The sequence below is a fragment of the Amblyomma americanum genome, chromosome 3 (assembly GCF_052857255.1).
Source record: "Amblyomma americanum isolate KBUSLIRL-KWMA chromosome 3, ASM5285725v1, whole genome shotgun sequence".
NCBI classification, from domain to species: domain Eukaryota; kingdom Metazoa; phylum Arthropoda; class Arachnida; order Ixodida; family Ixodidae; genus Amblyomma; species Amblyomma americanum.
In genome coordinates, this window is record NC_135499.1 from 104102131 (window position 1) to 104114323 (window position 12193).

The 12193-nt window shown below is 49.9% G+C and overlaps 1 protein-coding gene across 1 annotated transcript in view; it reads left to right on the forward strand.

Moving 5' to 3' along the window:
* The window catches only part of LOC144123200 (neural cell adhesion molecule 2-like), a 253850-nt gene that overhangs the window by 221531 nt on the left and 20126 nt on the right, over positions 1-12193 (forward strand). Inside the window, exon 10 of the mRNA XM_077656072.1 lies at positions 4491-5096. Coding sequence (XP_077512198.1) covers positions 4491-4669 — 179 coding nt within the window. The 3' untranslated portion in view covers positions 4670-5096. The remainder of the gene's footprint in view (positions 1-4490; positions 5097-12193) is intronic.

Here is a 12193-nt window from a genome sequence, read left to right on the forward strand (position 1 = left end):
AAGCTTGTTCGCAATTTCTTATTGCGTAATTATAACAGACGATTAATCAACTGCCGGTGTTGCTCGGGTGTTCACATCGATTCCTTTTTTTGCGTAAGTTTTTAACAGATACAAATTGGTTGTGGCACTCGAGCTCTGTTGTCCCTGTTCGAGATCAAACTCATTTCTCCAGATAGCTTTAGCAGTTGTAGTGCCTCTCGACGTAACAATGACCAGCCAATTTCGAAAGAGAATTCCTTAGCATATGTCAGTGTTTAAATTATTGAATATTATTGTCATGCAAGCGCTAATACCGTGCTTATTTTCATTAATTTTTCATTATTTTCACTTCATAGAGTGCCTTTTCGCGCGTTCATAATGAGACGTGGGAAACCAAGATGGCGTTTCTTATATCCTTTAGGCGCCACGTACCGCTATGTAACGAACGCCTCCTTAACTTCAGCCAGCTTATGTAATGCTCGGCTCTGTACTTACCTACTTTGGTCAAAGATAGTCAGTTGAGAGCTTGCCGCATGAAGGTGTACGCTTCACGTTGATGAGATTGTTATTTAAGCTTCTTTACCTGAGAGCGGCGGGGTAGGCCAGAAGCTACATCGAGGATCGAAGCTAGCCTAATCAAACTAGGAGAATTAAGGCACGCGGCAGGAATCTCTGGTGCATTCCGACCTTCAAAAAGTAAACTTTCGCCATGCCATAATCTCAGTCAAGAAGGTCTTTCAGCGAACCCAACTAAAGGAGATAAGAAAAGATTTTACAGTATGAACTGTGCGAGTACACGGCAAAGAGCAGCTAAAATTAAAAAAAAAATATTTTTAATATTTGTGATAATAAGCAGGATCTCCCGGAGTGTGGCAGGGGTTTCGCAAACACTGCAATAAATGACATCTTCAAGATCAGCGCTGAAAAAGAAGCAGACGAGGGGGCAGTATGAAAACCGTTTTAAGAGAAGAACAAAGGCGGACTCTCACTAAAAGCACTGAGGACGGCCGGAGCTGACTGAGCGTTTTAGGGCGAACGAGCGAAGAGGCTTTCCGGACCAGAGTGGCGAAGAATCGGGAATCCCTTCCCCCTCGTCCTTTTCCCTCTCCTCCAGTTCCCTCTTCACCCACGTTATCCCTCGGTGTACATCCTTCTTTGGAAAGGCGCACCAGAAAGTGTGCGTGGGTGTGTGTTAGGCAGGGAAGGAGGGGGAGGGTACTCGTAAAGAAAATTACGCGTCTCAGAAGGCCGCTCTCTGCCATATATACCTTGCGCCGTCATCTCTTTAGCAGCTCTTTCCATTTTTTTATTGTTTTTCGCGGCACTGCTTCCCGATTTCTGCCATTTCACGGAGCGCGACGCGCACTGCCACGCGCTCCTGTGAGCTGCTTCAGTTCACCGCTGGGCAGCCTGGTGCGCAGAATCCTCTCAACTTCTTTTTTTCTCTCTCTGTGTTTCGTTCAGTTTGTATTTTTCCTCACGGACGTAGATCAGGGAGAGTGCTCTTTTTTCTTGCCCGACCTTCTTTCATTTCCTCTTCGTTTCTTCCCACACACTATCTCCTGTTTCTTTCCTGTTGACCGTTGGCAGCTTTCCGCACCGCGACGACATGAGCTCTGAGGTCGCCCCCAAGCCACGTTTGACCCGAGCCAGTTCGCGCCCCTTCTCTCTCCTTCTGCAGAAACGTAACGCTCTCACTCTCAATGTGTTTCACGAGGATGGCTTTGCATTAAATTAATTTAACCCTCGTAGCCAGCGCGCCACTTTAATTGAAGTGGTCCCGCGAGAAAGGTGATGCGCGCTGCCCACGCGTCACGTGCGTTTTTCCAGTCTGGATTTCTGTTTCATTCTCCAACTGCTGCTTTCTTTTGATCTTCCCTGTCTCCTTATTGGCGCAGCTGCATCACTGCTCCGGCCGCGGCAGCCTAGAGCTGTTTGCACAAACTTTAATTTAGTAACTGCTACCCCGAAGACGCGAAAACCCACTAAATCTCGTAAGACGATGTTGTCTTTAGAAGACGCCGCGGGTGAAACCGGGTCAGGCCATAAGCGAAGAACACCCGGTACTGCCGGCTGTAATGAGAATCCTTCGTTTGGAAACACCGCCTCCTTTTTGTTTTGATTTTGCTCTTTCGTCTAACGCGTACACAAAGCCGCCCTGGCAGTATTCTCATAAGCCTGAAATATTAAATGCAACCGCTGTTTGCTCACGTCAGTGGAATACTGTGTTTGCCATAGTTGGCTTTCAATCTCTCCGCAAAGGTAAACCACACAACCGTGGCTTGAAGATCAAGTTCGGCGACTCACGTGAACACTCGAAGGAAAATTCGACGAAGTAGTCGTTCTTCGAGGCTGTTTTTTTTTCTTCTTGAATTGTAGTGAAATGTAGAAGCGGGTGTCGTGATGAGGAAGCCACGCGTGCCTCAGCTGGTTGGCTTAGATGCAAAGAACTTGATTTTGTTTTCCCGGAACTAAACGTAAAAAAACTCTTTTGATCACCATACTCGAGCCTGTAAGCTCTGGAAGTTATTGCCTTAAAATGAGAGGGAGGCCATTCTAGATCTAAAGCCGTCATTTGCCTGAGCAGTTTTTCAATATCAAAATAAATTCAACGCAATGTGACCTTCGCTCGTAGTTAGCCTAGCACAGCGCACAGGCCATAAGATGACAGCTACTGCACCAGGCATAGTTAAGTGTTACCTTCGTCGTCATTATTTCTCGACAACTGAGAGCAATACCGAAGGTTATCGACATTAACACTGTCCGGCTTCAGGCTTTTCTTTATGGTATATGGCACTTCCCACGTGGAGTTTGTTGTCATGAGGCTGCATATAGACTGTGAGAGACGCAGTAGTGTAGTGTTCTACATTAATTTTGACCACATCGTGGTTCTTCAGAGCGCATACATCGCTTAATACGCACACATTGTTAGACTTCACCTGCATTGAAATTCGGCCACCGCGGCCATGATTTAGCCCGAGTCCTTTGGTGTAGCATCTGAACGCCAAAATGGTCGAGCCACTGCGGCAGGTAAAATACATTTGTTGTGTTTTTAATCGCTACAAACAATCATGAGTAGAACTACCTCAACGAGAAAGAGGAGGAAAGGCAAGGAGTTTAGCCGGAAGAATAACCGGTTTGCTACCTTCCACGGGGGGAAAGCGGTGAGGGAATAAAAAGATGAAGGAGAAAAGAGAGTAGCAGAGAATTAGTAAAAAATTAATTAATTATTAATTACTTTATGATTAGTTCTTAAAGTGCACTGTTTTAGAAACGCAGCGAAGACATGGGACGCGAAAGCTGAGCCACTTTGGGCATGTTTGAAAATGTGCATGTTTCAAAGTGTGCTTGCTTTGTGTGTGCACGTGAGCGTGCGTGTGCGCGCAAATTTCAATAATAGTGGTGACAGAACGATACGAAAAAGAATCTCAAGACTGCCCAGCATAATAATAAAGCCTAAAATGTGATCTTCAGGATGGAGCGCCAGAGCACGATAGGCATAGATTATACTGATTGATTTGGCGTTCATGAATTCGTGTCTAGCATTCTGCGGCTAATGACGCAGGTCTTCACCAACTCCTTTCTTTTCAGCAGTTTCATGAATTCCTTTTTTTTTACTGCTAGACCAATTTCCGAGATTTAAATTGCCTCTCCTCCTATTTTTCTATTTTCATATCTGGCCAATTCACAAGCAGAATTCACAAAAGAATTTCAAATGTCTGACCTATCATCTGTCCACATGTAGATGGAAACCCAGATTTGACTGCCGGATTTAAATTTGTTAAGGACTGTCGGTAGCCAGTTTTTCCCTGAATATTCCTTTCTTTTAAAAAAATGCCATGTGTTCTGCAATGCATAGACACCACTAATGCTGTTACGCAATCGAGAACTGGCAGCGTTACCTAAACATAAATTTTGCTATCTATCTCTTAGCGACAAGGCTCTTCTCTCAGGCCCTCCTTTATCCCTTTCATTATGGCGCGGTTCAGGTGTTAACCGAGATATGCGAGACAGATGCTGCGCTTTTCCCTATCTCCAAAAACCAGTTTTCATTTTCATTATCTCTCTCTCTCCCTCGAACACACAGATGATATCGCTCAGTCTGCAGACAGCAGTCTGGCTCATTCAGGCTATATGGCTTGTTCTGCAGATAGCACGTGCCTTGTGCGATAACAGTCCTCATTGAAGAAGCCCGGGTGGTCTAAATTACTCCACAATCTCCTTTCTTCCTGAAATCTTCTCTGTCCCTCTTACTCTTTTCTCTGTGACGCTCTTCCACTCCCTCCTTCATTCGTTCATCGCGGAGCGTTTAAGGTGTGCATGGAGAAATGAGACATCTAGTGCATTTTCCCTTTCCTCAAAATAAAACATTTAGATAGTACTAGTGCGAGCTGTCAGTTGTATGCGTTCAGTGCAGATCCGAATGGCCTCAAGACGTGTCTCACTGATATATCTAGAGGTCCTTAGCACACCGTTATAGCTCCTGCACTCTGCCGCATGGCCTCGCGCAGAAGGGCCCCAGACACCCAAGAGCAGCAACCACCAGGCCCAGCAGCAGCAGCAACAGCAACAGCAGCAGTCGCACGCCCACTCGGGCTCCAAGTCGAGCGGCAAGGGCGGCGCCCACAGCAACGGCCTGGGCGGGGGCAAGGCGGACGACTACTGGATCAGCCGCGAGACGACCACGTAGCGGGAGAGTCCGGAGTCACCGCCGCCGTTCGGCAGGGCCTACACTGCGGCGGCGGCGACTCCCGAGCGGGGGGCGGCCGAGCCCCTTCCGCCGTGCTGGTGGTCGGACTCATCGGCGAGGCACGTTCCTGCGGCGGCTGGGACGCCGGGCCGCCACACTCCCGAGCGAGAGGCGGTGCCGCTGGCCTCTTTCTACGCGGGACCTCCTGCCCCCTCCGCACAGCCGCAACAACAGCAGCAGCAGCAGCAACAGCAGCGCAGGGTCCTCCCGCCGCACCTGCACCTGGTGCCGCAACTGTCGCCACACGAGCAGGAGCTGCAGTGGCGCTTCCTGCAGCAGCGGCAGCAGCAGCAGCAGGCTGCCTGCGTCATGTCGGCTAAGGTAGCCGCTGCTGCTCAAGGGGGTGACACCGGATACGGAGTCTGAGGTACGCTAACCGTTATTCACGGCGGACATCTCAGAGAAGAGAACGATTCGGCGCATGTATAACGCCTAGAGAGCATCAGAGGCCCATGTACTGGGCGATGTCAGTGCACATGAAACAACCTCAGGTGGTCGAAATTGTCTGGAGCCATCAGGCTGCATCACATGACCTGAGCCATAGCTTTTGCCACTTTGGGACTTTAAACACAATTAGCCGTTAACTATGTATGTGTTTTGTGGAGTCACAGCTTCTCTATGCAAAGACGGAACTGGAAAAAGATAGAATGCAGTGGCCTCAGTAATACTAAAGAGAACCTATGAGCAACCGGTGCACTTCCTGTGTCTAAAGACAACATTAACATCTCGATCATTCCTTAAGGCCAACAGCGCCACTCTCCTATCTTGTTTTGAAAACTCGTGGCACGATTCTGATACGGGGTAATGCGTTAACACAGCGCAGCCTTGGCGGGTGATTCTTGCGAATGAATAAAAGAATCTTTTTTGTTATTTTTATTTTCTAACTGAAGTATCAGAGCGGCTATCACAGCCGAATCTTGGCGGCGTCGGAGCAGTGCTTTTGCAAGAACGGCTTGTTTACAAGCGCTGTTACCAGGTGTCCTAGTAGTGTAGTGAATTCCAGGGTCCTTTCCATGTGCCCAGACACTTTATGATTGTTACTACGCCAATGCCTTTAACTATCTGTACGTGCTACACAGCACGCACAGGGCGTCCATGAGGCTTTTGAAGGGTTTGGTCGTGTCTTACAACCACGCGCCCCAGCCGGTGAGAGCCAAAGCAGCACTATGCACGATTTACGACCTGAGTACACATGGTGGTCACCTGATCGCAGGGAAGAGCTACCCGTAGTCACTTCATCAGGGGTGACCGCTCGCTCTACCCGGAGAGCACCGTGTTGGCTGGAGGCATGTGTATGGGGCGGTAACGTGATTCAATGCGATAGCAAGGCGGGCGAGTTGGTGATACATATTTGAAAAATTACAGCGCGGAAAACGGGGATTTTAAGGGTAGAAAACACAGGACAAGCGCTGACTCTCAACTAAAGTTTAATCACAGCAAAAAGGCAAATATAAGCGAACAGGCAACAACCAAACATCAAAACCACAAGGCACGTACACTATGTTGGGTCAAGATAGGCAACCTCACTGTCGCGCAGGAGCAGGGATGATTTGCTGACGCACAATCTTGATTTTTTCTCATCTTGTATGCTTCTACGATTTCTCTGGTCAATTGATCGGGGTGTTTGTACAATATGTCACTGTAATACAAGGCACGAAAACATGATTTACACTCTCAGCAATGATCAAGAGTGTAAATCATGTTTTTCTGCCTTGTATTACAGTGACATATTGTACAAACACCGCGATCAATTGACCAGAGAAATCGTAGAAGCATACAAGATGAGAAAAAAATCAAGATTGTGCGTCAGCAAATCATCCCTGCTCCTGCGTGACAGGGAGGTTGCCTATCTTGTCCCAACATAGTGCACGTGCCTTGTGGTTTTAATGTTTGCTTGTTGCATGTTCGCTTATATTTGCCTTTTTGCTGTGATTAAACTTTAGCTGAGAGTCAGCGCTTGTCCTGTGTTTTCTACCCTTAAAGTCCCCGTTTTCCGCGCCGTAATATTTCAAATAGGGTAACGTGATGTCCTGCACAGCCTACGACGCTCAACAAACCAGGCATAAATAGATGTAAGAGCTCTCGCATTTTCCCACCGGTTGACAACAGTTCTGTCTTTGTGCCCTTGGTCACCATAATACTGCCATATGTGTTGGGAGTGGCCGCTCTAACGAACAAGAGAACCGAACTCCTTCTACACAAGTAGGCGTCCACTATAAAAGCACAAAGCATTCTCTATTTCAATGCCAGCTTCACGGCTTGCTTCGAAATGGGCCTCGTTTGAGCGCCTAGGTTCGTTTGCTGGTCAAGATGTGGCGCCACTTATACTGAGTGGCGGCTTAAGGGGAGGGGGAGCATGACTGCCGAATTCGCCTGCACAATGCATCGCATGACGAAGAAGACAAGGAGAAAAACATTGGTAGGGTTTTAACCAAATTCAACCGAGTAGAAGTGCGAAAGCATTTATTTAGCCTTGTTCGCTCATGGTCTTGCTTTTCTGGGTTGTTCGCGCGTCAGGCGACGATGTTAGACTCATGATAGACTCTGATCGAGGTTAAGCTGATCTGATCTGTTCGGCAAAAGATGCAAGCTCATGAAGACGACGGTGTGCAATGCACAGCGCGAGAGTGTGTTGTAGTTTAACACGAGGCCAATCCCCTACTGTGGGTATTTGCCATTCCTCCAGAGGCAGAAGACAACAACACGACGCGTAATCGGCTGCGGTGATAGCACAGTGCTCTCGTTCCATGGAGGAAGAAAACAACCCAGGAGAGGCGGCTATACCACATTTTTTGAAGCCGGCTTCCCTGCATGCGCGCAGCTCTCCTTACATCGCCGCCGTCTCAGCGCGCTTGCGCATGAGCAGCAGACAATGCAGCAGACTACGCCGCTGCTCCCAGTGCTACTATTGGCTGCGCCGGCGCCCAAAGACTCCAAGTAGTCCTGGCGACCCAATCCCTATATATATATCTATATATATATATATATATATATATATATATATATATATATATATATATATATATATATATATATATATATATATTAGCAGACAAGGTAAAGTAAATGAGAGGCCCGTTTGACAAACTTATGAAGGGAGCCAACAGTCACCGAAACCAAGGTGCATAGGGGAACGTTATTATTATTATTATTTTAATGTGTTGTGTTTATAAGTGGGATAATATTACTTAGATTAATAAATCGCTTAAAGAAAATTAATTATAAAACAGCAAAAAGAACAACCATGCCGCCGGTGGGATCCGAACCCACGACCTCCGAATATCGCGTCCGGTGCTCTTACCAACTGAGCTACGGCGACGGCTGTCCAATCTGGTGCTCTCGTGGGTATTTATGTTTACTTGTTGTACGCGAACCTTGAGAGTGTTCACCAGCGCCACTATCGACCATAGCGGCGGACGTAGTACGTCCTGTAATACCGCGAGCGTGACGTGGAACGTCATCTAACGGCGTTAATCTAAGTAATATTATCCCACTGATAAGCACAACACATTAAAAAAATAATAATACTAACGTCACCTTGGTTTCGGTGACTGTTGGCTCCCTTCATAATTCATAAGTATATATATATATATATATATATATATATATATATATATATATATATATATATATATATGTGTAATAACCAAAATTGAAGAAAGATAACAGGATTTAATTCACGACGTTTTGGCTGGAGGACCAGCCTTTTTCGAGTGTCGAAAAAGGCTGGTCCTCCAGCCGAAACGTCGTGAAATAAATCCTGTTATCTTTCTTCAATTTTTGGTGATTTTATATTATATTGACCAAATCAGCAGCCAGAAATCACTTTTAGTATATATTGCCACGTGCCTAGCGCCGCGCGACAGCCTTGTTTGGTGCCGACGACGACGAAGCGGTTGCTGTGGGCACGAGCGGCGCGCTGGTGCTGGTCTCTGTGACTCTATGATCGGAACGGCAAGCCGACCTTATTCTCTCTGGTCCTCGGCAACGTGTACCTTCCCTGTGACTTCAGTCGTGACACTGGTGGAGGTGCCATCGATGATCCCTTCTCCTGCGGACGATCCTACGCGGCCGCCTCTCGTGACCACTCCTGTTCATCGTACCAGCCGACGGCTCCGAGGCTTGCCCCCCGAGGCCTTCGCTCTTGACGAAGAGACCCTAGCTGTGGCAACGACACCGCCCGCCCGTACCATGACTGTCCCTTCCACCCCTTCGTCCTGTCTCATCCTTCAGACCCCACGCACCCCTAAACCATTTCACGGTGAGCAGTTTGATGACGCCGAGGACTGGCTAGCTCACTACGAAAGGGTCGCGACGTTTAACGGCTGGGACGACGCTGCGAAAATGCGGAACGTCTACTTCAGCCTTGAAGACGCTGCTCGGACATGGTTCGAGAACCGCGAGGCCACATTCTCTACGTGGCCGGCCTTCCGAAGCCAGCTCCTCGGTACGTACGCCAACAGTGACCGCCGAGAGAATGCCGAGCGTGCCCTAACCTCTCGAGTTCAGCGTCAGAACGAAGGGGTCGCAATGTACGTTGAAGACGTCACGCGCCTTTGCCATCGCGCCGACCCGTCCATGAGTGAGGAGAAGAAGGTGCGGCACCTGATGCACGGCGTCAAAGAACAGCTTTTTTCCGGCCTCGTGCGGAACCCGCCCACCACAGTCGCGGCGTTTCTGGCTGAAGCTGTGACCATGGAGAAACTGCTACAGCAGCGATGCAGCCAGTACGGTCGGCCGCTGAATTCCATCTCCACACTACCGCCGTCTGACCGAACCGACTACAATCCCGGGCAAGATATGAGCTCCCTTCGCGACCTCATTCGCACCGTGGTTCGCGAGGAGCTCCAGCAACTTCATGGATCATTTACTCCTGGTGCAGCTTCCCTGGCCAGCATCATCCGTGAGGTGGTCCAGAACGCACTCACGCCACCGACAAGTACAGTCGTTCCACAACCACCCCCGGGCCCCACTCAGCGGATTACTTATGCTGATGTCACAGGCCGCCCAGCCCTGCTACCTACCTCTTCGCCTTACACGCAACCTCAGGTCGCTGTGCACGCTGCGGAACCACTGCCCCTTTGGGCAGATCGGCGCCAGGCGCTCCGGAAGACTGATCTCTGGCGCGCTCCAGATAACCGCCCTCTCTGCTACCACTGCGGCGAAGCAGGTCACCTCTACCGGCAGTGGCCTTATCGTCAGATGGGCCTTAGAGGATTTTCCCCCGACAGCCCTCGTCCACGGCCTGGTCAGCGGCCTCAGGACATCGCCGAGTACGTCACCCGCCAGCGTAGTCTGCCACATTCTCCTCGTCGCGAGTCGCGCTCGCCTTCGCCTCGTCGCTCTTCGCCTTCTGGGCCACGGTATACCGCTGGACGCCATGGTTCCTCGAGCCCTCATCGGGAAAACTAGCTCCGGCGACCTTTGGGGGCGAAGCCGCCGCACACCGATTCGCCGTAAAGCTTCCACCGCCGCACCGCTCGATTCGCCCCGACGTCGAACGCCGAATTCCTGTCCAGTTTTCGCCGCACAGACCAGATCGCCCCGACGTCGTCCGCATCGCCGACCAGTTATCACCGCCGTGTCGCTTAAATTGTCCCGACGCCGACCACCCAACCGCCGTCCAGCTTCCGCCGCCACACCGCTCACTTCACTCCGAACCGACGTCGACAGGCCCTGGTCTTGGCCGGGTCTCCCTGGACATCCCTATTATCGTCGACACGAAGGAGGTCAGCGCTTCAGTTGATACGGGAGCCGATTATTCTATCCTTAGCGGGCGGCTTACAAGGACACTGAAAAAGGTGGTGACGCCATGGAACGGACCAGACATACGGACGACAGGCGGACATGTGGTTGCACCACTGGGTATGTGTACAGCCCGGGTTACGGTGCGAGGCTGCACATTTGTTGCGACTTTTCTTGTTCTACGCGAATGCTCTCGTGATGTTATTCTTGGCATCGACTTCATTCGTGAGCACGGTGCCACTATAGATCTACCGAACCTCTTGGTGACGTTTTCCGCCAAACTGGCCACTGAAAGGCATGAGTACCGCGGGTCCCACTCCACGCTGCGAGTCGCCGATGATAGCCTCACAGTGCCACCACGTGCCAGCATCCTCTCCAGAGTTACTTGTGAGGAGCCACATCACGGCCTCCGGGTTGTTGAGCCTAATGTCTCCCTCTCACTCGCCTTGGGAGTTTCTGTGGCAAGAGGTCTTTGTTTCCTTCGTGGAAGAGAGACGGAGGTGCTTGTCACCAATTTCTCCAATGAACATCGACATCTGTTCCGTGGCACTGTCATCGCTTACGTCGACCATCTGCACGAAGTCGCCGAATGTTTTGCTTCAGAGGAAGCCACGCCTAGCACTGAACCGTATGAGGCCGTACACGCTGTCGACATTAATTCTAGCCTTTCCTCCGTTGAAAAGAGGCAACTCCAAGATCTATTGCTGGAGTTTCGTATGTGCTTCACTTCTTCATCTAAAGTGCAGCAAACGTCGGTCATTAAACACCGGATTATCACGCATGAAGGCACTCGACCCATCCATCAGCAGCCCTATCGTGTGTCTCCTCGGGAAAGAGACGCTATCCAACAGCAAGTCAAGGAAATGCTCGCCGATGGCGTCATTCAACCTTCAAGCAGCCCATGGTCGTCGCCTGTAGTCCTCGTTAAAAAGAAAGACGGAACACTTCGTTTCTGCGTTGACTATCGGAAACTTAACAGTATGACAAAGAAGGACGTCTATCCGCTGCCACGGATTGACGACTCTCTCGACCGACTTCGCCGAGCCAAGTACTTCTCCATTGACCTCAGGAGTGGTTATTGGCAAATTTAAGTTGATGAGAGGGACCGTGAAAAAACTGCCTTCGTAACACCAGATGGGCTCTATGAATTCCGCGTCCTCCCATTCGGGCTCTGCTGTGCTCCTGCCACCTTCCAGCGGATGATGGACACTGTGCTCACAGGTCTTAAGTGGCAGACATGCCTTGTTTATCTCGACGACGTGATAATTTTTTCACCGACGTTCACAGAACACCTGCGCCGCCTGAGAACTGTTCTCGAAGCTGTCCGGTCTGCCAACCTTTCTCTCAAGCCTCAAAAGTGCCACTTCGGGTTCACCGAATTGAAGTTTCTTGGGCACATCGTGAGTGCTGATGGCATCCGAGCTGACCATGAGAAACCTGCTGCCGTTGCTGCCTTTCCCGTCCCCGCCCACAAAAAAGCAGTCCGACGGTTTTTGGGGCTGTGCTCCTATTATCGTCGCTTTATCAAACACTTTGCACAGATGGCCAGCCCTCTGACTCTCCTAACTCGAGATGACGCATCCTTTTCCTGGGGCGCCCGGCAGCAGATGGCTTTCGACGAGTTACGACGCCGGCTCCAGTCACCCCAGATCCTGGCACATTTCGACGATGATGCCGACACAGAGTTACACACGGATGCGAGCAACGTCGGCCTTGGTG